Consider the following 21,788-nt stretch of genomic DNA (forward strand, 5'->3'; position numbering starts at 1 on the left):
GCGCCACACCAGCCGGCAGCCGACCCCCTGCAGCCTCTGGGGACAGCGTTGGATAGCCTGGGGCTAAGAGCGCAGCCTCACACGGGGCCCTGACAGAACCACAAACCACACGGAGAGAGACCCAGGGCGACATTCTTGCCGCTTGGGACTCCACCCACTGAGAGAGAAACTGAGGAGACTGCCCTTGACTCAGTCCACCAGAGTCAGGCCAGCGGTCCTCCAAGGCCCCTTAAGTCCTCCCGGCCCCCCGACCCAAGCCTGCTTCTCACATTCGCCACCCGCCTCCCTCCCGGTTCCAGCCCTTCCACACAAATGGAAGGCCAGCCTGGAGGTTCCCACTTCTAACTAAAGGGTTCTTTTCTCTTGATTTGACCCATTCTGCCCTCAGGCTCCTATGAGACCGCTGCCCTGAGCCGGCACTGTCCAACCCGGGGAACCCAGCTCCAGGGACCCGTCCGGGGTGGCTGCAGGCTAACCGCGGGCGGCCGGGGCACCGACGTAATGGGCGGGGCCGAGCTGGGGATGTTGGTGGCTGAGGACGGCGGCGGCGGCTGCTGGGGGATCTCGTTGGGCTTGCTCGGGCCGATCTTCTCTTTGGTGTCATCCTCCGGCACCAGGCCCTTCGCCTTGTGGATGGCCTCAATCTGCTCCTGGAGGGTGATGTTGGCCTGGGCGGCCTGCTGGGTCCGGGCCATGCTGCCAGAGTGGCCGTCCCAGGTCACCTGCACGGGAGGCGAAGCCACACTGGTCAGGGCTCCCGGAACTAAGCGCAAGTGGGGGTGCTGGCAACAGGAAAGGTGGTGGCAGTCACCGAGCCGCACCTTCTCTTCCGGCTTCTGGATCTCCTCCTCGCCGATCTTCTTACCGATGGCCGTTTCCTCCACACCAAAGATGTCTGTACGCCGCTCGGCCAGCTGCTTCAAGCTGCTCTCGATATCCAGACCTGGACAGACCCAGACAACAGAGGCGGGCAACAGAGAGGAAAACTAAACCCGGTGCCCGGCCGACAGGACGGCGGCTCAGTCGGTGCAGGTGGAGGCTGTTCTTACGGGACACAGCTGTCTGTGGGTCCCAGTGCCTCGTGCCAGCCCTCTGAGCCTGGGGAAGGCCGCCTGATGAGCACTAGGCCTGGAAACCGGAGCGTGTCCAACCCCGACTTAACGAAAGGCATCTGAGAGGACAGAGCCACATGAGCAGCGTGGCAAGGAGAAGAGCCCGGACTCTAGAAGAGGGGTCTCCAGCCTCCGGGACAGTCTGCTCCCTCCCTGTAGGGCTGCTTCTCACAATCAAGGGACCAACAGCGCCCTCCAACCACCACAGCCTCCACTCCAAGATGGCCTGGGAGTGAGCACCCCTCCCGGCTGCAGTCAGATCCTGCTCCAGGATGCCGACGGGCACACGCCACCCACCTCGGGTGCCCGCCTCTGCAGGGTTTCTAGAAAACAGGCGGTTCTTTTGTAGCTTCCTAGACCACACCTATCCTCAAAAGCTCCTGCTGACCTCAAAGCTTTCTGCATTTGATTAAAGCAAGTTGACTATTAACTTAAGAGATCCCAATGGGCCAAAGTGAATTAGGGCTGAGTCAAAGGAGGGGTGTGGTCCGAGTGGGGAACACCCCACCTCACCTGGCGCGTACACCTCGTCATCGCTCTGCTTCTCACGGATGGAGCGATCCCGCTGCTCCAGCCAACGGGGGTCGAGAAGCCCAATGCGCATGTGCTCCTGCATCTTGCTGGCAGGGATCTTCTCCCCAGTAATGGGGGACACAAGATACTCATCGGGAGCGGGGGCTGGAGGCAGAGGCTTGGAAGCTGAAAGGCAACAGAGGGCCGAGTGAGAACCTGGGTGGCAGCCTGGGTTAAGAGGGTGCTGCTTCATTCTTGCACTGCCCACGCAGTGCCATGCTTTCCCAGGCCCTGTACGCTGAGCCAGGGCACCACAGACGACCAAGTCCCACGCCCTGCTGTGGGGCCCACGACACAGGGGCTCCCAATGCCTTATGACAAGCCCCCATCCTGGAAACAAACACAGGTCTGAGAAACACGAGGCAGAAAAACGGTACCCACCTTTTGGGTCATAGTCCTTCCGGACAATAACCTGGTCTGGAGTTGGGGGCAGAGGAGGTGGCATGGGTGTCTCCGGGGGTGGCGGCACTTTCTGCCCTTCTTCTTCATCATCCGAACCCTGAAAAGCAAGGCAGTGGCGTGACTCAGAGCAGGAACAAGAAGCCACCTCCCTGCAGCCGAGCCTGGCAGCTCGCAGGGTGGCAAGCAGCCGAGGCCCCTGCCGGCCAGCATCCCCATGCTAAGCTCCCTGGGCAGCCGGGGCCAGCCGGCAGCAGGCCAGGCAGCTTCCTCACAGCTTGAATGGCAGCGCTGGGGGCTGTGGTGCTGACACTCTGCCCAGGCATTTCCAGCAGCTGGCACCAGGCAGTCCCAGGAGGCCAACGGCACTTAACGTGCTGGGGAGGGCCATGGGGGGCAAGTCAGCGCTCAATGGGAGCCATGCACAGAGCAATGCTGGGAGGGAGAGAAAAAGTCAATTCCCACAGACACGTGGGCCTTTCTTCTCAGGCTGCACACAATTCTTTCCGAGGGGAGGAAAGTGGCTTGGCTCTGGAGACTCTAAGCCTGCGGGGAGGCCTGGCTCGAAGGGGCAGAGGCGCCCAGAGGAAGCACAAGCTACAGTCAGAAAAGCTCTGGAAACTGCTGATCGTTTGGGCCTAGGCTCAAAAGCATCCAAGTATCCGGCACAGAGGGTTCCCTAAGGAGAGCCAGCCTGGGGGCGGTAGTGAGCGGGGCCTCTGGGCAGAGGAGGACGGTCACCAAACAAGCCGGCACGGCTCACGGAGCCTCGCCTACGAAGGGACCTTTGTTGCCCGAGCTGGAAAAAGGGACGCCTTACTCAGGACCCAGGCCTCCTCTCAGGCGTCAAGAGGGGACTGGCACACTCACTCAGAGGAGCGCACCCCCTTGCCCTTGGCTCCAGGAAAGAGTCACTCCAGGCCCCCCAGGAGCGCACCTCGTCCATGTCTTGTACTTGAGTGTCCTGGTCCAGCTGGGACGGAGGCTCCTCCGCCTTCTCCTGTTTCTCGTCCTCCTCATCGGACTCAACCTCCATCTCGACCTCCTCGCTCTCCCCAAACTTCTCGTAGCGCTCCTGAATAAGGATCCGGGCCCCCAGCTCCTCCGGGGTGGTGGGCGGGGGGAAGTTCCCTGGCAGAGGGCGAGCAGGAGTCAAGGGAGGGCTCCGCAGACACTCCCATCAGAGGCCTGTCGGGCGGCCCGCCCCATGCCGTCGGCTCTCAGGGCTGGGGCCGCCTGGTCTCTCTCCCACCCCCAGAGGCCCACCCAGGGCCGCGCACAATGCTATCTGTTGAACTGCGTGTAACTGGGGCAGCAGGAGGACCGAAGTCTTCTGGAAACAGGGAGGAGACAGAAGCCTCCCCGGGATCCTCCTGCTCCCTGGGGACAGCCTGGCCCACTCCCCGGGATCCTCCCGATCCCCGGGGACAGCTTGGCCCGCTCTCCCAGGACGATGGCGCCAAGCTCCTGGCTCTGCCAACAGGAGTCACAGACCGACCTTGCTCGTTGGGTTGGAAGTCCACTGTTTCCACCACCACGAAGTCATGCCAGTCGATCTGAGCGTAGGCAACCCGCTCCTTCTCCTTCTCCTCCTCCTCCTTCTTCCTCTCACGCTCCTGGAACTTGGCCCACTCCACGCGATAACACACCTGAAGGGAGGGGAACGGCACAGTGCTGAGCTGAATCAGGGTCGGCTCCCAAGGAGGCTGTCACCTCCAGGGCCTTCACCAGAGCCAGCGTCTCCTTCAGAACAGGAGGCTGCTCTGCCCACCAGAGGGACTTCCTGGAGCAGACTATGGAATCTGCATCTGGTTTCAGCCAGGCCCAGAGTCTGGACAGGATGAAAATCTGAATGCCAGAGACCTCTGTCTGGACCCCAAGGGCAGCTCTCTGTTAGAACCTCAAAGTTTTCTGCTTGAGTTGGCGGGTGGCGAGCAAACTCCTCCCTCCCAGGAAGTCTGTGTGACAACCACGTGCCCACAGGAGCCGCGGCTGCCTGACAGCCTGCAAAACCGAAGGCTTCAAGCAGCCTCCCAGAACAGCCAGATCAACATGCCTGGTCTCCTGACTCTGTAAACCAGACTTCAAAAGGCAATTGTTGCCCAAGAACCCATTCAAAAGCTGGCTTCTAGCAAAAGAAAAAAACCGGAGACTGAGAGAAGAGAAGAGAAGAGTGGCAAGTTAGGGACCAGAGAACCCAGGTTTCTTTGCTCTTTGCAGCCTCAATGCCCTTCTTCCCACCACGACTGTGCCTGGAGCATAACAAGGGGCCGATTCAGAGACCATTTCCAAACACACAGCAGAACCCACACACTGTAACTTGTGCGATCAGTAACTGGTTGTAAGAAACTCAGTTTAGGACTTCCCTGGTGGCACACCTGCCAATGCAGGGGACATGGATTGGAACCCTGATCTGGGAGGATTCCACATGCCTCAGAGCAGCTAAGCCCGAGCACTCGAGGGCCCGTGTGCTCTATCTCCTGAAGCCCACGTGTCCAGAGCCTGTGCTCCGCAACACGAGAAGCCCACACACCGCACTGAAGAGCAGCCCCCACTCACCACAACCAGCGGAAGCCCGCACAAAGCAACAAAGACCCAGCACAGCCACAAATAAGCAAAACTATTAAAAAGGAAGAAAGGAAGAAATTCAGTTTACCTGGTCCAAAACTTCTCGGGGGTTCTCTGCCTCCTTCTTGAGTTTGGTAAATAAGCCTTTGGGTGGAATCAAGATCTGAAACACGGAAGAGTTAAAGCACCTGTTAGTGCAGCACAACATGGGACAGAGCGGCCTGCGGAGGAGAGAGGAGAGCACGGGATGACAGGGCCAACCTCAGCTGCACTTGACTAGGCGACCCTAGGCAAGGTACTTAACCCCCGTACCTTGGTTTGCTTCTACAAAACGGTGACGCCGCCACTTAAAGGTGGCGTTATCAACGTAAAAGGCTGCGAGGATTAGCAGGGAGTAAGTAAAAGCACCAGCAGATCACCATGCACACCGTCAGCATGCAGTGACTACCCCGGGGCGGATCTGCCCTTACGCTTCTGCACAGGCCCCCAGGATCCCCAGTGACCATGCTGAAGACTGCAGCCCACAGGTTCCCCCTCCCTGGACTTCCATGCCCTGCTTTCTCTGTAGCATTTTATCCACAGTGTTTATCACCATCTGACACACACTAACGCTGCGCTTAGTTGTTGCCCCCTCGCTAGACCAGTCTCCACAAAGACAAGAGATTTTTGTCTTCAGTTCACTGCTACATACCCAGAGCTTGGAACAGCGCCTGGCACTCAAAGCTTATTTGCTAAGAGAGCAAATGGTGGCCTCGTGTAAAAGAGCCACTCTTTCCAACCGGCCCAACCGTACCCACCCTCACTGGCAAAGCGGCTCAGCCCCACTCCACCCTCCCTGTCCCCCTTCCCCAAGAACAGATCTGTTCCTGGAATTCCCGAGTCCAGAGACACACCAGCGCCCTCAGGTTAGAGTGCTAAATGTCCATACCCAGGTTCTGAGGGAGAAGGAACAGGAAGCAGTTAACCCTGGAAGCAGCCCGCTAGGGGAAGTTAACCCAGGGCTCACTTAAACTTGATACTGTAATAACCCTCGGGTCTGGTGACTTGAATGGCTGTCCAAGGCCATTCAAGTCCAAGGATGGAGGAGAGCCATCACTGGCGACAGCGTGCTCTCCCCCGGGGCCCCGCCCAGGCACCTTGGTGTACTGCTCCACCAGCTTCGTGAAGTAGTTGAAGAGGCTGTGCTGCGGGCGCAGGAAGTCAAACTGGTAGTTGCGCTGCTCTTTCTGCATCAGCTGGGTCAGAAACTGGCGCCCATTCCTGGCCACAAACTGAGCTGTCAGCTTCACCACGTCCAGGTCGAAGGCTGAGATGGAAGGGGGGTCTGCGATGAACTCAAACTCAGGAGGGGGCTCTTTGGGCACAATGGTCTCTTGTATCACTTGGGCTTGAACCTAAGATGCAAAGGGAATGTGAGGCGAGAGGCAAGAGGTGGACTGGCTCCAGAGACAGGGCAGGCTCGCACCACCAGAGGACGGCATGGCTCTCTACTCCTCTGTTAATCACATGCATGCCCCAGCACGTGGAGGGAGAGAAGCCCAACTCAAAGAGCATCGATGTCTCGGCCAAGGGTGGCCTCAGCTCCTGAGTGGCTTTCTGAGTGAGAACCGTGTCTCTCTGCATGTCCCCTGCTGCCCTGAAACTGAGGACCAAAACTGGGTGGCAGAAGATCCAACAGGGATAGTTTATTAAATCCCACCCAAGGGGGACAGAGGATGTAGGAAGCCCTACACATGTGCAGAGGACCCCTCATCTGACCTCCACACGAACCATGAGTGGACACAAGTACTGGGAATTCTTTCTACAGATGAGGAAACTGAGGTTGCCTGAGGCACCAGGAGTAATCAATTGCAATGCAAGGTCTCAGAACCTTCTCCAACCTTTATTTCCCACAGTAACACAAGGGGTGGCCTTTGTCACCATGGCTCGGGAGGGAGCAAAGAGAAAGGCCCAGTCCAGGTCCACACAGCAGGCAAAATGTGTCCTCACTGACAGCCCGAGTCCTCCCCAGTGCTACGAGGGTATGAGGACAGGCCACACAGAGGGGCCCCGGGAAGTGAGACAGGAGAGAGGGACACACAAGAAGGGGTCCACAAGCCACGCCGTGGCACTGCCCCGACGCCACGGTCAGGCAAGGAGCAGGCACTGGGAGCCTGGACTTTAGGGTCCTGACTCCGTGGCCATGGTAGACTGTGCTTCCCTGAGCCTCAGAGTCCTCGTCTGAAAAAGGGTCATTTTACTGGCCTCCTCACGCAGCCCGTGAGGCACCAGTGAGACAAGGCTGCCAAAGCTCTGAGCACAGAGCTGGACAGGCATTCAGCCAACGCCAACTGTCAGCAACCCTCTGCTGTGTGAGGCTCAGCATCCACCTCTGTAAGATGCAGACAGAGGCCTCACGTTCCTGCCCGTGTGGCTGCGGGGTGTGGACAGCAGTTCATTGTCTCCCTCCCCCAGCCCCAGGGCAGTGAGGTGCAGGGCGGGCTCCCACCTTCTGGGGCAGCTGCTGCTGGGAGGCCTGCTGCTGCTGCTGCATGACCTTGGGGATGGCGGCCGAGGGCTCCTGAGCCTTGCCCTCCTTGAACTCGCTGACCTTGTGCCGGTAGTAGGCATGGTAAGGGTCGTTGGGGTTCAGGAAGTTGAACTTGGGGTTGTTGATCTCGTTCTGTCGTATCCTCGCTTCAAATTCAGGTCCATTTCTAGAAAAAGGGAAAAAAGAGAAGCATCGATACCCCAGCCCTTTCAAGTGCTTGGACCAGGATACGGCTCACTCAAATCCCATTCTTGCCACCACCCACCACTCGAACGGGCCCCTCCCTTGGCACAGCAGGTCACCTCCCCGAGACTCCTGGCGTCAGCGGCCGGCGCCCCTGCCCCCGCAGCCCACGCAGGCCCCAGCGACCCCAGGGCCTCAGACCTCCGTCATTCCTGCAGCACCTCTGCCGGTCTCGCCAGCTCTAAAACCGGCTCACTAGCGCCCTTCTAATAAAATGTATTCACTTCGAAAAAAATACTTTCAAAGGAAGGCATGAGAATCCCCCGGCGTCTAGGGGTTAGGACTCCACGCGCTCTCACTGCACTGCAGAGGGCTCTGGGGGGGGGTGGGCAGTGGGGGGTGCTGCGGGGGGGAAGGGGGCAACAGGGGGAGGAAGGCATATGTTACTACTTCAAATAGAAGTCACTATGGCTTTGCTAACAAAAGGCATCATACGAGTCAATACAATGAAATCAAAGCAGCATGGCATGGTTCAAGTTCAGTTCAAAGTTTGCTGAGACTGAAAGCAGTTCTTAGTCGAAAAGCAGGATGACTGAGTGCTTGTGAGGCATCAAGGATGTGTTAACACTAAACTGAGATGCTGGCCTCTAGCCAGCAAGGATGGAAAAAAAAAGAAAATGTGAACAGGGTTTAACACCTTGTCCAAGTAACGGCTATAATCACCTCCTTTACTACTGGGTGGACTCATACAGGAAACACTGCTCTCCAGGGCCCGGGGTCCGAGCTGCTGCGTAAAGCACACTCAGGACAGTGACGTGACGTCAGGGAGGCCCGTCTCTCTGTATCTGGCGGAGTTTCCCACACACACCCTATGTCCCCAGTGTGTATGCCTTTAAACCCTCAGAATGAAAAACGTCCCTCTCGTGATGTATAGGGAACCCTGATTTTTTAATAGAGTCCCAACAGTAACATTTCAAGGTGTCACACATCCACAATACCCGTTATCAGTTAGAAAGTGCACTCACCTTAAAGACACAAGATATGGATGTGTTCAAGTTTGGGGTTCACTACTGACTTACCAAGTTACTGAACATCTCTTTGACTCAATTTCCCACGGTAAAATACGGCTAAATACCACCTTCTCTCTCTACTCTGAAGTATTGAGAAAACTGATAAGTGAACGAGAAGCCAAAGTCTATTGAACCACACAGGCCTGAACACCCCAGGGCCTGTTACTGCTCTGAAGGCTGGAAGGGGCTGCCCTACGAACAGGAGAGGTGACTTGGGAGCCAGGAGACGGCTGTGGGGCCTCCCTTACTCCTCCGGCCAGAGCCCTGCTCTCAAGAGCGCCCCAGACACACCAAGGGGCGGCTCCAGAGGCTGGGGGCAGCCAGTCCGCCCCCCGTCCTCAGACTTCCACGCCCCGGCCCGGTCACCTGAAGAGGAGGCGGGGTGCAGGCAATGCTGTGCCCCACCTTAGCAACCTCGGCGGCCGCGGTCATCAACACCCCGGCTAGCTCCTCCGCAAGTTCTGGTCACACTCGGCGGTGTGACTAACACCGCGAGGTCTGGGTGTGACAGTGTGCTAGCCCAGCTGAAGCCCATGCTCGAGGACGAAGGGTTCCCCCCACCGTAAAATAATGTGAACCACACAAGGTCGACGTCCACTTAAATACGGCTAAACAAGGCTGCCACCCAAAGGGCTGCTAAAAAAGGGGCTCTGGTTGTCTTCTCTACCACCAACTCCTAAGCCATAACCTCACATCTGGTAACGATCTGAAATATAAAATGACGAGAGGACAGGCATGCTTATTCCAAGCTACTCTGTTGCTTTAAATTAGCTTCCCTGGTGGCTCAGAGGTTAAAGCGTCTGCCTGCAATGCAGGAGACCTGGGTTCGATCCCTGGGTTGGGAAGATCCCCTGGAGAAGGAAATGGCAACCCACTCCAGTATTCTTGCCTGGTGGGCTACAGTCCACAGGGTCGCAAAGAGTTGGACACGACTGAGTGACTTCACTCACTTATGTTTAGAATTATATTCTCTAACATAAGGAATAGATTTCAGCAGGAAAAAAAAAACATGAGTCTGACTCAACCCAGCTGGTGGGACTTTTTAAGGGTAATTTCCACTTCAGTTTCTTGACAGGAAAATGCAGGGAAGGGAAAACCAAACCTAGAGAGAAAAAACTCCTTTTGGAAAACCACACTGGCCTGGTGAATTTTACTCACTCAATACACGTGAACCCCACACAAGTAAAGCAGAGGGTCCTGCACGTTTGCTTGAACCCAGCCCGAGAAGCTGACCTGTCCCTTCACGGCAACACTAACGAAAGCAAGTCCACAGACTTCAGAAACGCCTCCGAGGCAATTGGGGCTTCCCACGTGGCATAGCGGTAAAGAATCCATCTGCAACGTAGGAGGCAGGGCAGGAGCCACAGGCTCAACCCCTGGTTCGGGAAGCTCCCCTGGAGTAGGGCATGGCAACCTGCTCCAGTATTCTTGCCTGGAAAATCCCGTGGACAGAGGAGCCTGGTGGGCTACAGTCCAGGGGGTCGCCAAGAGTCAGAGAGGAGTCAAAGTCAAGATCTAGAGATGCGGACGTACAAATTTATTATTAAGGGAACTTGGAAAGAATTCTTATTTCTGTGGTTGGCACAAAATGACTGGAAAGCCGTTTGGCAAAATGTTTAAGAAATATTTTAAAATGCTCTTTCGGCCAGCAATGTGCCACACAGTTTTCTTCTAGGAAAAGACTTCCTCCCAGCTTTATGCGCCAAACTGAAATGCTCGAACAACCTCCAAGGAAGACACAGAGGAGTGGGTCAGGTCAAGGAAGGCCAACGCCGCACATGGCGCGTCTTCTCCGGAGAGGAGCAGGCGGCAGACCAGGGGCGACCCAGGAGAACGCTCAGCACCGGCGGATGGGAGAAAGCAGGGTGTGAGAGTACCTCCACCAGTACAAGGACCTAAAAAAGGACGCCAAGACCCAGGAGGACAGGAGAAAGCAAAAACAGCTGGTAGAAACTATTCTGGCTGTGAGACCGGTGATTCGTCCTCTAACATCTTCTTGCTGTTTATTGTCTTCAGAATACCCGGGGAAAAGGGGAAGAATGAGTGTTGCTATGAGATATTAAAGTTATGCGTGCAATACCTGCTGCCCTAAGTCAGACATGGCCCCATAATGTTTAATCAGGCACAGAGCCGTTTCAGCCCAGTATCCAGGTTAATCAAAGCCTTGGAAATGTGGAAGGTTAATTTACACGGAGCCTGACACAGTGAAAGACACCAGAGGAGCCTCTTTCTATGTTTCATTTCATAAGGAGGCTGAGAAAGGAAGGACCCGTCTACTCAATGATGTTTTTGCCTTAAACCAAAGCTAGCCCACTCCTAGACGGGGACACTGTCCCAGGGTCAAGATGTGGTTCCCTGGAAAGCGCGGGCCTGACTGCGGGCAGCGCTCTGCTCGAGGCTGGCTACCGTTTCCATGCAAGCAACCGTCCAATTTAGCAGCAGCCAGAAATCCAGACTTATGGTGCAATCTCATTTCTAAGCAGTGACAACCAATTCAAAAGTTAGAGAAATCACTGAGAACGAACAAAAGATCTGAAGGCTGGACATGGCCTGCTGGCTGCCAAAGGAATACTCGAAATGCACTACACCAGGGATGGCTGACCTTTGGAGTCAAGTGGCCATCAAGGAGACTCCATCTGAGGAAGCGTGGGTGTGCTCAAGTATAATGGGGAGGGACAAGAGGAAATCCAGCTGACTTCCACGCCATCTGGGCTGACAGCTACACGATGCACCCAAACTGCACCCGGTCCCCTCTCCGGCCTCAGTAACTCTGTGGGGGGCATGCTATTCCATTCTGCAGCTGGGTCAGGAATGCAGTCCTTGCTCCATGAGACTGTCTACTCCCTGTTCTGTCTTCCTCAGGCCAGCAGCTCAGAACGGACACACATCTCTGACAAAACAGTCTTCCAGGCACTTCTTCAGGCCTGGTTAGGAAGCACAGGTTCTTGGTGACGCTGGAGCTGGGTGGGCCTGTCCTCTGCCACCGCCAGACCATGTTAGAGATGCCAGTCCTGCCCACAGCCGACCTCACACCATACTGTGCTCTCCAATGAGCTGACAGGCCTAAGCCTACAATGCCACTCTCAAAACCCAGCTGTTACCCTCGTGAGAATTCAGTTCTGTGCTAAAACCCACCTGTGACCCACGCGAGCAGGAGCAGCTACGTTACCTGGCCACGAAGCTGGCAGTCTTGTCAACGATGTTCCTGACCTCCGGAGGAGGGTAAATAATACCCACCACGGGCTTGGATGGGGTAGAATCCTCCTTTGAAGATGCTTCTTCTTCTGTGGGCTGTGAAAACAGGAAAAGGAAGGCCTTTAAGTCTCTGGCTTAGTGTCGAATGCCAACCGTTAAACTCCTCTAGGATATTACTGAGAACACAGACTCTCTCCCATTCAATTCATCACGACCTCCTCAAGTTCGGAACCTCTGCTCCCGAAGAACCACTTCTCTCAACAGCTCTGGGCGTGCACGGGACTCTCCCAGGGACCAATGAGAACAGCGGCCTCCCTGGCTCCCCTCGCTGGACCACCTCTGCAACACTGGGAGTCTGCATTTTCACCAAGCGTCCAGGTGACTCAGATGTGTGGCGGGGGGAACGATGGGACATCGATCTGACCACATTCTGAGAAACCAGAATCCAGAAGGCCGTGTGTGTGTCCCCACACCCTTGGATGTGCCTAATACAGGATATTTCACCACCGTCTGCTGAATAAACAAATGGGAAACTCCTTGCTGGCCACTCCTGCCTCGAATGCCGTTTCCCTCGACACCCATTCTACGGTCTAAACCACCATTTAACGTTCAAGAGGTCTGTGAAACCACTGGAATGCTCAGCATTAACTGCCCTATAAGTTCCAACACTCTCTCCTCAACAGCTTCCTCCTCTAACAAAGGGCCAAGCCTCCCATGTTAGAAAGCTTCTCCGCCGCCCTCACCTTCCTGACTGCTACCACCTTCCCCCAGCCCTCCCCTGGTAGCTCAACAGCCCGTGTGCCCTCAGGCTTGTCGCCCCCACTTCCTCACCTCCCACCTGATCCCCATTCCTATCAAGGGCTCTTGTCAAAGTCAAGAAAGACAGCCTACGGCCAACTACTGTGGTTATCTGGCCGTGCGACCAGTGACCACCCCGTCACAAGAGCCTCACCTCCTGGGCCCTATCCTCACCTGTCTCTCTTGCCCACCGTCCCACCCAGGTCTCCCTCCTGGCTCCCGTTTCACCCCCTGCCCTATAATGTGAGTGTCTCCCAAATTCTGTCCTCTTTTCAGACTCACACTGTCCTCAGTAGGCACTGACAGCGCATCCCCCACTTTCCCAGCACCGCTAGGCCGCACCATCCTGCCCACACCAACGCCCCCCGTCACTCTCACGTGGCCACAGAGCTGTAAGAGCCACGGTCCCAGGCACTTTCATCTCCAACCACCTTCCTCGTGGACAGCCAACCGTGCCTCCAGTCACCCAGGGCAGAAACATGGGTCTCTTCTCCTTTCCTCAACCTCCACATTCAGCGGTAAGGAACACTTCTCAAGCACAGAGTAGGTTCCACATACTTCTCTGAGCACTTTAAGCATATTACATCTATAAGCCTTACAGAGCCCTGTGATGTTAAGGATTCTTACTACTGGCATTCTACAGATGACAACCTGAGGAATGGAGACTTCTCCCTGCAGAGGCCCACGTGACAGAACCGGGATTCCAACGCATTGGTTTAGAGGAGAGCCTGCACCATCAGCATCTCATCTTTCGTGATGTCAGTGCCCTCTGCCCCACACCCCAGCCACAGTGTAGGCCAGGCCCTCGTCTTTCAAATAACATGACCAATCGTTCCTCTGAGCAATTCTCCACATCACTGTCTACCTCCATTTCTGCAACACAAACACGTCAATTTCCAGCTTACATCCGTTCTTCTTCTCCCAAAAGCCTGCTAGGAAAAGTTCAAATCCCCAGTAATACAGCTCTTAAGCACCACTTTCCCAACTCCATGCTTTAACCTTCTTTACCCTTGACCAGAGGCACTGTTTGATTCCGACCTCAGTATCTCTGCACTTAAGTGGCTTTACCTGGCTTATTTTTCCCCAAATACTGGGAAAATGCCAGGGTTACAGAGGTACTTGCAGTGGTCAACAGATAGGATATGCTCAATAAATAAATTTGCTGAATGAATACAGAATGGTATTTGCCTGCCCCATCACCTACCTGGTGAACTACTGATTCATCCTTCTGAACACAGCTTACACTCCCATGGGCTTCGCCTACCTTAAGCTCTCCTCTAGCCCATCAAAGCAATGTTGATTAGAATCGCTGCCTCCACTGTTTAAAATAGCCAAGCATGGAAGGGCTTCCCTGAGAGCTCAGCTGGTAAGGAATCTGCCTGCAGTGCAGGAGATCCCAGTTTGATTCCTGGGTTGGGAAGATCCCCTGGAGAAAGGACAGGCTACCCACTGCAGTATTCCTGGGCTTCCCTGGTGGCTCAGACAGTAAAGAATCCACCTGCAATGCAAAAGACCTGGGTTCGGTCCCTTAGTTGGGAAGACCCCTGGAGGAGGGCATGGCAACCCACTTCAGTATTGCGTGGAGAATCCCCATGGACAAAGAAGCCTGGACTACAGTGCATGGGGTTGCAAAGTCAGACACAACTAAGCACAGCAGGCAGCACAGGACACGGAAGCAAATACCATTCAAACATCCATCGACAGATGAACGGAAGAAGAAGATGTGGTACACATATATGATGGAATATTATTCAGCCACTAAAAAGAATGAAATAATGCCATTCACAGCAACATGGATGGACTCACAGTGGCATACTGAGGGAAGTCAGTCAGAGAAGGAGAAGTACTGTATGGCATCCCTTAGATCAGATCGGATCAGTCGCTCAGTCGTGTCCGACTCTTTGCGACCCCATGAATCACAGCACGCCAGGCCTCCCTGTCCATCACCAACTCCCGGAGTTCACTCAGACTCACGTCCATCGAGTCAGTCATGCCATCCAGCCATCTCATCCTCTGTCGTCCCCTTCTCCTCTTGCCCCCAATCCCTCCCAAAATGAAATGATATAAATGAACTTACAAAACAAAAAGAGACTAACAGACTTCGAAAACAAATTTATGGTTACCAGGGGGGAGGAATAGTTAGGGAGTTTGGGAAGGTCATGTATACACCACTATATTCCAAATGGATAACCAACAAGGACTTACTGTATATCACAAGTGGTAGCCTGCATGGGAGTGGAGTTTGGGGAAGAACAGATACGTGTATATGCATGGCTGAGTCCTTTGCTTTTCACCTGAAATTACCACAACACTGATAATCAGCTATCAGATCAGATCAGATCAGTCACTCAGTCGTGTCCGACTCTTTGCGACCCCATGAATCGCAACACGCCAGGCCTCCCTGTCCATCACCAACTCCCGGAGTTCACTCAGACTCATGTCCATCGAGTCAGTGATGCCATGCAGCCATCTCATCCTCTGTCGTCCCCTTCTCCTCCTGCCCCCAATCCCTCCCAGCATCAGAGTCTTTTCCAATGAGTCAACTCTTCGCATGAGGTGGCCAAAGTACTGGAGTTTCAGCTTTAGCATCATTCCTTCCAAAGAAATCCCAGGGCTGATCTCCTTTAGAATGGACTGATAATCAGCTATACTCCGATACAAAATAAATAGTTGTTCAAAAAGAATTCCTGCCTCATTCCTACTACCCGTACTTTATCACTCTGCAATTACTGACCCCCGTCTTCCTCCTTAGCTGATTGAAATCTTTTTAAGGGCTGTCTGAAACTGCATCATTTACGGTGACTGAGACGATAAATATATTTACTAAGTATTCTCTCTTATCTGTCTCCCCACTAGTCCGTGACCTTCCTAAGTCACGAACTGTGCTTCACTCATTTGGCTAACATCGTAGCCTGGCACGGTGCTGGGCTTACAGTAAGCACAAAACAAACGCTGAGAGTTAACATTCAAAGATGTACCGTGCAGGCTGGGTAATTAGGGACTCCAGGGCAAAGGCCCAATTAACCACACAAGACCGGAGGATGCGCTAAACAGGGCTTCTCAAACGTTAATGAATCACCGTGGGATCTTATTAAAAACGCAAATTCTGATTTCAGAAGATCTGGGGTGGGAAATCAGCATTTCTAATCCACCCAAGTGCCGCTGGTCCGCGGACCTCAAGGTTGAGAACCACGGTTCTAACAAGGCTTCTTCCGCTAGCCGAAGGCAGGCGGGAAGCGCGCTGCCTCTTGGGACTTGGAGTCCCCCGAAATCCTCCTAAGCGGCAGCTCCTTCCTGCACGAGTTAGGAGCGCCCGCGTCGGAGGGGAGGGCCCAGGCCTGCTCAAGCGGCCGGTGGAGGTGCAGACCTCGCCGTACCTGTTTGGGCTCGGTGGCCGCGGGCGGCGGCGGGGGCACCGCCTGCACGGGTCCGGCCGGCATGACTGCGACGCTCAGGGCTGCCAGTCCGCCTCGGTGTAGGTGAGCGGTGCGGCGTCAAAGCGCCTTCCCCGCACCAACAGTACGACAAGCTCTCAAGATGGCGGCAGCCGACCGAATTGTCGCCGAGGGGGCGATGCTGACGCACGTCCGGACCCGCCCCTTCTCCGTGACGTCACTTCCCGCCCTTCCCGCGAGCGAGACGCCGTTGCCATGGCAGCGGTCAAGGAGCCGGGCTAGGTTTTGCACTGGATCACCGGAGCTGCAGGAGCGCCTGGGGGCGGTTCCAAGAACCCGCCAGACACAGGGGCTGAGGCTGCGACGCCGGAGACTGGTGAGACTTTTTACATCTCCCGCCCCAACGCCCGGACCCCCCTCCTTTACTCTGCCAGGCCATTTCCCCTCTCCCTCCGACCCCGCCTTCTAAGTCCCGGGTTCTCTCCCATTGGCCTCCCACTTTGGCCAAATCTCCGCCTGCCTATTCTTCCAAGCTCCTCTTTGCTTCAGGTCCACGTACTCCAGACCCCTTCCCAAGTCTCAGTCCCTAATTCCCACTGGTCCCTTTTCCCGAGGTCCTGTCTTTTCCAGTTCCACCCCCGCCTTCCATAGTCCCGCCCTCGAACCGGGTGGACCAACTCAGATCTAGGTTTCTCCTTTAGGCTCCACCCCTCACGTCTGCAGGTTGGTCCCTGCGGGCCACTTCCCCGCCCCTAGCACACCCCGACCCCCCTCTTTTCGCTTCTCCTCCTGGGGGCTTCTCCTCCCTTTCCCCTCTCCCCTCCCTCCTAACTCCAGAATGTGTCTGGCTCTGAAGCCTTGCCTGGACTTCAATTTCTTCACCGATGAAATGGGGGTGTGGCGGGGGTAGTGACAGGAAAAGATGCCCTCCCAAGTCTCCTCCCGTGTCTCTTTCTCACACCATAGCTGGTTGATGTTAGTGTTACTGTTAACGTTGAATTATAACGATAGTTAGGATTTATTGAACATGTACCATGAGCTAGATAGACTCTGTGCCAAACACTACATGTATTCCATCATTTATTTCCCAGAGCAACTCATTTACAGATCCTCAATTTACATGGTGGAGTGGGAATCCAAACCCAGGCCTTTCTTACTGTTCTACTAGTGCAGTTACTTGCTTTGTCTTCACTGAATTCCTTCAGTATCCCCCGGGGTATCCAGGCAGTTAGCAATCCTGAGTCAGAGACTGACGCTGCTATATAGATGGGTTTAGAGTTTCCAAAGCATTTCCATGGGTTCACTGGTCAGGATATGTGAAAACACTCAATTGTGTCTGACTCTTTGCAACCCCATGGACTGTAGCATGCCAGGCTCCTCTGCCCATGGAATTTTCCAGGCAAGAGTACTGGAGTGGGTTGCCATTTCCTTCTCCAGGGGATCTTCCTGACCCGGAGATCGAACCCAGGTCTCCCTCATTTCAGGCAGATGTCTGAGCCACCAGGGAAGCCCACTGGTCAGGAGGTAGGCATAATCTTTACCTGAGGGGTAGGGTCCCAGGGCTTAAGACAAAGAAGGGATCTGAATGTTGAACAGGAGTGAAGGAAAGGTTCCTTCACTCTCTGTGGGTTAAAATCCACCTTGGGCTGAGGGACCTATGGAGAGGCAAGGTTACCAGCTGCTCCCACCCCAGGGTAGTGGTGGCTCAGTTAGTGCCATCATTTGTGTGACCTCAGAAGCAGTGCAGGGAAGCTTCAGGCTGAGGGTTCTCCTCAAGACCCACGAATGATGGAGAAAGCTTGTGTCCAGTGCTCCTTCACTTCACACACACACACACGTGGTTCTCAAACCAGGCTTATATGTGCAAATTGCTGCTGTTCGGAAGAAATGATGTAGGGTAACCTCGGATGTTTTTTCAGTGTTGTGTTCTCCTCTTGTATATTCTGCTGCTTTGGCATTTGCTGCTGCTCATCAGGATCAGAATCTGGGGCCTTCCCTGGTGGTCCAGTGGTTAAGAATCCACCTTCCAGTTCAAGGGTTGCAGGTTTAATCCCTGATGGGGGAACTAAGACTCCACATACCAAGGGGCTAACTAAGCCCACCCGCCACAGCTACCGAGCCCATATGCCACAACTAGAGAGTCAAAAATAAATAAATATTTTTAGAAAAGAACCATGATCTAACATCTGGCCCCAGAGGGACACTGTAGTTATTTGAGGGCGAACAGGTTACTGTGTCTTTGTGTCTACACAAGCAAGCTCCTGAGTTCCAGGTCCTTTACCTCCTGAGAACCCCTCCTCCCACGGTGGGATTTCTTGCTTGCTTTATTTATTTCCTTCTTGCAGTTCCAGGAAGGGAAACCGGAATGTTTCAGTCAGTTTTTCCATTTGTTTCTGCCTCATCCTTTGGGGACATAACATCTCATGGGTGATATCTCGTGAGACGTCATCACTAGGGCAACATACGTACGTGGGACGTTGACCTGTGTGTGTGTGACCTGTATGTATTTCCACCTATATCACCCCACCTGTGGGTGGAACTGCTGTACTGTCACACCCATGACTTACTCCCTGCAGAGACCCTCAGCCATAGGTGGCTCTTGCTGGTGGACTGGGCTGTGTGCCCTGCTCTGTCCCTATTCTTTAAAGACAGTGCCCAGCACATAGTAGGTACTCAATCACCATTTTTTTTGTCCGCTTACTGAACACTGGATCTGACCCCCTACCCTGCTCTGTCCAATGCAGTAGCCACCAACCCATGTGGTGCTGTATTTGAAAATGGTGGCTGGTCCAAATTGGGATGTGCTGTCCATGTCACATACACATTGGATTTTTGAGACAATATCTTTATACTGATTTCACATTGAAGAGATATTTTCGGTACATTAAGTTAAATAATGTATGTTATTAAAATTAATTTACCTCTTTCTTTTTACTTTTTTTTTTAATGTGGCGAGTATAGAATTTTCAGTCCTGTATGTGGCTTGCATTGTATTTCTTTTAGACAGTGCTTTAGACAGTATTTCTTTTAGACTCCTAGAGCAGCACTGCCTGAAGTCAGAGCAGAGATGTTGGACGCAAGAATGCCAGCTCCCTGAGTGACCTCGGCCTAGCCCCCTAACTTCCCAGAGCCTCAGTTCCCTCATCTGTTTAAAGGAGGTGGATTTGGGGAGTGACACCCAGCAGGTCCCGTGGTCAGAGCCAGCAGTGCCCTGAGCTCAAGGCCAGCAGCCCTCACTGCTTCTCCCGCTTGGGGCAGCCCTCTTCTTCCACGGCAACCTCCTCCCAGGAAGCCCTCCCAGAGTGCACACTCCCTCACTCTCCCTTAATCTACTCCCAGGGACTGAAGGGCTGGACACGGGAAGCCAGGCCACTAACTGAGCATCTGACCTTGAGCCCCAGAGCCGGCAGGCAGGTCCAAGAGCCGGGCACACTCAGACATCCAGCTCCACGGACAGACACCTGTAGAGACGTGAGGACAGGGCCAGTCCTCTGGGAGGCTGGCTGGCCCTCAGGAACTACCCTGGGGCCCTCTGGGTTTCCCTGCCCCTGTGGGTACAGGCAGGCCCTAGGGTCCCCGCCCAGGTGGCCAGGTCACACTGCAGTGGGAGAGGTGTGACTCAGAGGAAACAGATGGGCACAGGTTCAGAAATGAGTGCCCGCATGGGAACTGCCACTTGTAGCCAATGGTGTGCGGAGTGGAGGGGACGGGAGCGGAGAGAGGACAAGGGGAGGGGTGTACCCAGGGGCGGCCTTTCTCCCCAGAGCCAGAGAGAGTCCCGGGGGGCAGCCGGCCAGTGTAACGTGGTCAGGTAGGCTTGGCCCAGATCTCCATAGCAGAAGTGGATCAGATTCCAGCGGGTAGGCCCGTGGCCCAGCTGGCAGCTGCAGGAGCAGCCCAAGCAGGAGACAGTGGCCAGGGGTGGCCCAGCACTCCCCGTCATGCTATAGCTACGGCTCTCTCTCAGTTGTCAGCAGCTTGTCCAGGGTTTTGCTCAGAGAGGGGTGGCCAGCAGGTACATCCTCCTGCACAGCTGTATAAATAAATAAAAATAAATGGGCTTCCCCGGTGGATCAGAGGTAAAGAATCCATCTGTGATGCAGGAGACACAAGAGACTCGGGCTCGATCTCTGGGTTGGGGAGATCCCCTGGAGGAGGAAATGACAACCCACTCCAGTATTCTTGCCTGGGAACACAGCTGTTAGGCACCCAGCATTTAGCAGGGGCCTGGCACACAGGTCCTCAGAGGAGCTGTGGACCGATGGACTCGGCCATATGGGCATGAGGTGGGGCGGATGAGAGGGAGGCTTGTGAGGTCACCCACAAGCAGGTCCCGAGGGGGCCAGGCATCAGACTTCTCCCCGCTGTTGAGGTTGGATTTCAGCAGGTTTTCTGGGGCTTCCAGAAGCTTCCCCCAGCAGCAGCCATGCAGCTCTGGCTCGGGGGGGCCCTCTCTGCCCCACCTCAGGAGCCACGAGGATGGCGCACCTGCTGGGCAGCCCGGCCTGCATGGACAGCCTGCGCAAGGACCTTACCGACCTGCAGGGCGCCATTGTCGACGTGTTCTCCCGCGCCGGGCCCGTGCGCTTCCCCTCCTGGAAGTTCCCCGACCGTGCGGCCTGTGACCTGGACATGGTGGCCCTGCTGGAGCACTACGACCACGTGCCGGGTGACCCCGAGTTCACGCAGCTGGCCCACGCTGTGCTGCTGGAGCTGGTCATCGACAGGTGAGGGCCTCGCCGGAACCTGCTCACTGCAGGATGCCGGCCCCCGCCCCTCAAAGCCCAGCAGCAGCCCAGGAGCCCCCTCCAGCACCGGCGGTGACAGCCATCACCTTTGAGTACGTGCCATCCAGGGACAGGTCAGCTCAGGCCCTCACGGCACCCGCTCCACCCGCGACATGCCGCGTCGCGCCGTGTCTCACCATCCATCTTCAGGGAGTTGCCAGCCACCCCGTCGGTCCACGTGGCACCGCGGCTCCGCCACCTGCTTCTCCAGCTGCCTCTTAGGGTTTCTGCACGCCGAGGATGCTACGTCTGCTGCTCAGAGTCTCCACCACAGGCTCTATCCTGTCCCTTCTCTGTGTCACGGCACCAGACACGGGGTGCACTTGTCCACACCCTGGCCCTGCTGGGAAGAGGTCACTGGACTCCCCCCCGCAGCACCATGGCTTCTACAGCGTCGTTCACGTTAGCAGGGTCATCGGCCTCCACTCCCTGGCGACCGCAGCCCAGGTTCCACGTGCTCCAAACCTTGCATGCTAACGAGGTCACGGGCCGACAGGCGGGGACCCCAGTGGCTTGGGGATGACCTGCCTGGGGACAAAGAGCCCCAGGGTAACCACTCAGAGGCCTAGAGGAGCTGTGGGCGGGAAAGCACTTCTGGGACCCTATGAGGGGCTGAAGGGGTGTGAGCCCAGAACACACCCCCCTTCCTCCGCTGCTGCACCCTCTCCCAGGAAGGCCCCACCACTCCTTTCTGGACGGGTCAAGCCCTACCTGCCAGGCACAGCCTAGTCTACCCATGGCCTTCTGGGAAGCTGGTGCTGACATGTCTTCCCAGCCCTCACCTGGCCGCTCTGTCCAGGCCACCCTCTGCCTGCCCCACCCCACCCCCAGGCTGCTCATTCATTGTCACAATTCACAGAGGAGGACACCTCGGCCAGAGAGGGGCATGGCTGGGAGGCGCTCAGCACCCCCTCCCCCAGTCCCTGCCTGCCCAAGGCCCCGGGGGGTTTGGACAGCCCTCCTATATCTGCAGCAACCGAAAGTCACTTTTCTGCCCGGTCTGTCTTGTAAACACAGTTCCTTCGTCTTCTTTTAAAACAGCCAGGTTCCCATGCAAATACCTGCGTCTCTCCCCAACACCCTTTACCTTAAAATTAGCCCCTCACTCAGGGTAGGAGAGGGACCTACCTCTCTCCCTCCAGCCTCTGCTGTCACAGAAGCAGCTCGTCACACAGGAG

At 55.4% G+C, this 21,788-nt stretch overlaps 2 protein-coding genes across 2 annotated transcripts in view; one reads left to right on the forward strand and one right to left on the reverse strand.

Annotated features, from left to right (window-relative positions):
* SF3A1 (splicing factor 3a, subunit 1, 120kDa) overlaps positions 1 to 15,990 on the reverse strand; it is a 19,907-nt gene extending 3,917 nt beyond the window's left edge. Inside the window, exons 1-11 of the mRNA XM_010828763.1 lie at positions 15,806 to 15,990; positions 11,605 to 11,726; positions 7,141 to 7,348; positions 5,789 to 6,046; positions 4,741 to 4,815; positions 3,583 to 3,733; positions 3,022 to 3,215; positions 2,067 to 2,184; positions 1,626 to 1,811; positions 822 to 943; positions 477 to 722 (exon numbers count right to left, since the gene is read on the reverse strand). Of these exons, the coding sequence (XP_010827065.1) occupies positions 477 to 722; positions 822 to 943; positions 1,626 to 1,811; positions 2,067 to 2,184; positions 3,022 to 3,215; positions 3,583 to 3,733; positions 4,741 to 4,815; positions 5,789 to 6,046; positions 7,141 to 7,348; positions 11,605 to 11,726; positions 15,806 to 15,868 (1,743 nt within the window). The 5' untranslated portion in view covers positions 15,869 to 15,990. The remainder of the gene's footprint in view (positions 1 to 476; positions 723 to 821; positions 944 to 1,625; positions 1,812 to 2,066; positions 2,185 to 3,021; positions 3,216 to 3,582; positions 3,734 to 4,740; positions 4,816 to 5,788; positions 6,047 to 7,140; positions 7,349 to 11,604; positions 11,727 to 15,805) is intronic.
* Positions 15,991 to 16,060: 70 nt separating this feature from the next.
* Positions 16,061 to 21,788, forward strand: part of CCDC157 (coiled-coil domain containing 157) — a 12,937-nt gene continuing 7,209 nt past the window's right edge. The window contains exons 1-2 of the mRNA XM_010828869.1: positions 16,061 to 16,199; positions 20,292 to 20,550. Coding sequence (XP_010827171.1) covers positions 20,303 to 20,550 — 248 coding nt within the window. The 5' untranslated portion in view covers positions 16,061 to 16,199; positions 20,292 to 20,302. The remainder of the gene's footprint in view (positions 16,200 to 20,291; positions 20,551 to 21,788) is intronic.

Source organism: Bison bison, unplaced genomic scaffold (genome assembly GCF_000754665.1).
Source record: "Bison bison bison isolate TAMUID 2011002044 unplaced genomic scaffold, Bison_UMD1.0 scf7180017864495, whole genome shotgun sequence".
Taxonomy (NCBI): Eukaryota; Metazoa; Chordata; class Mammalia; order Artiodactyla; family Bovidae; genus Bison; species Bison bison.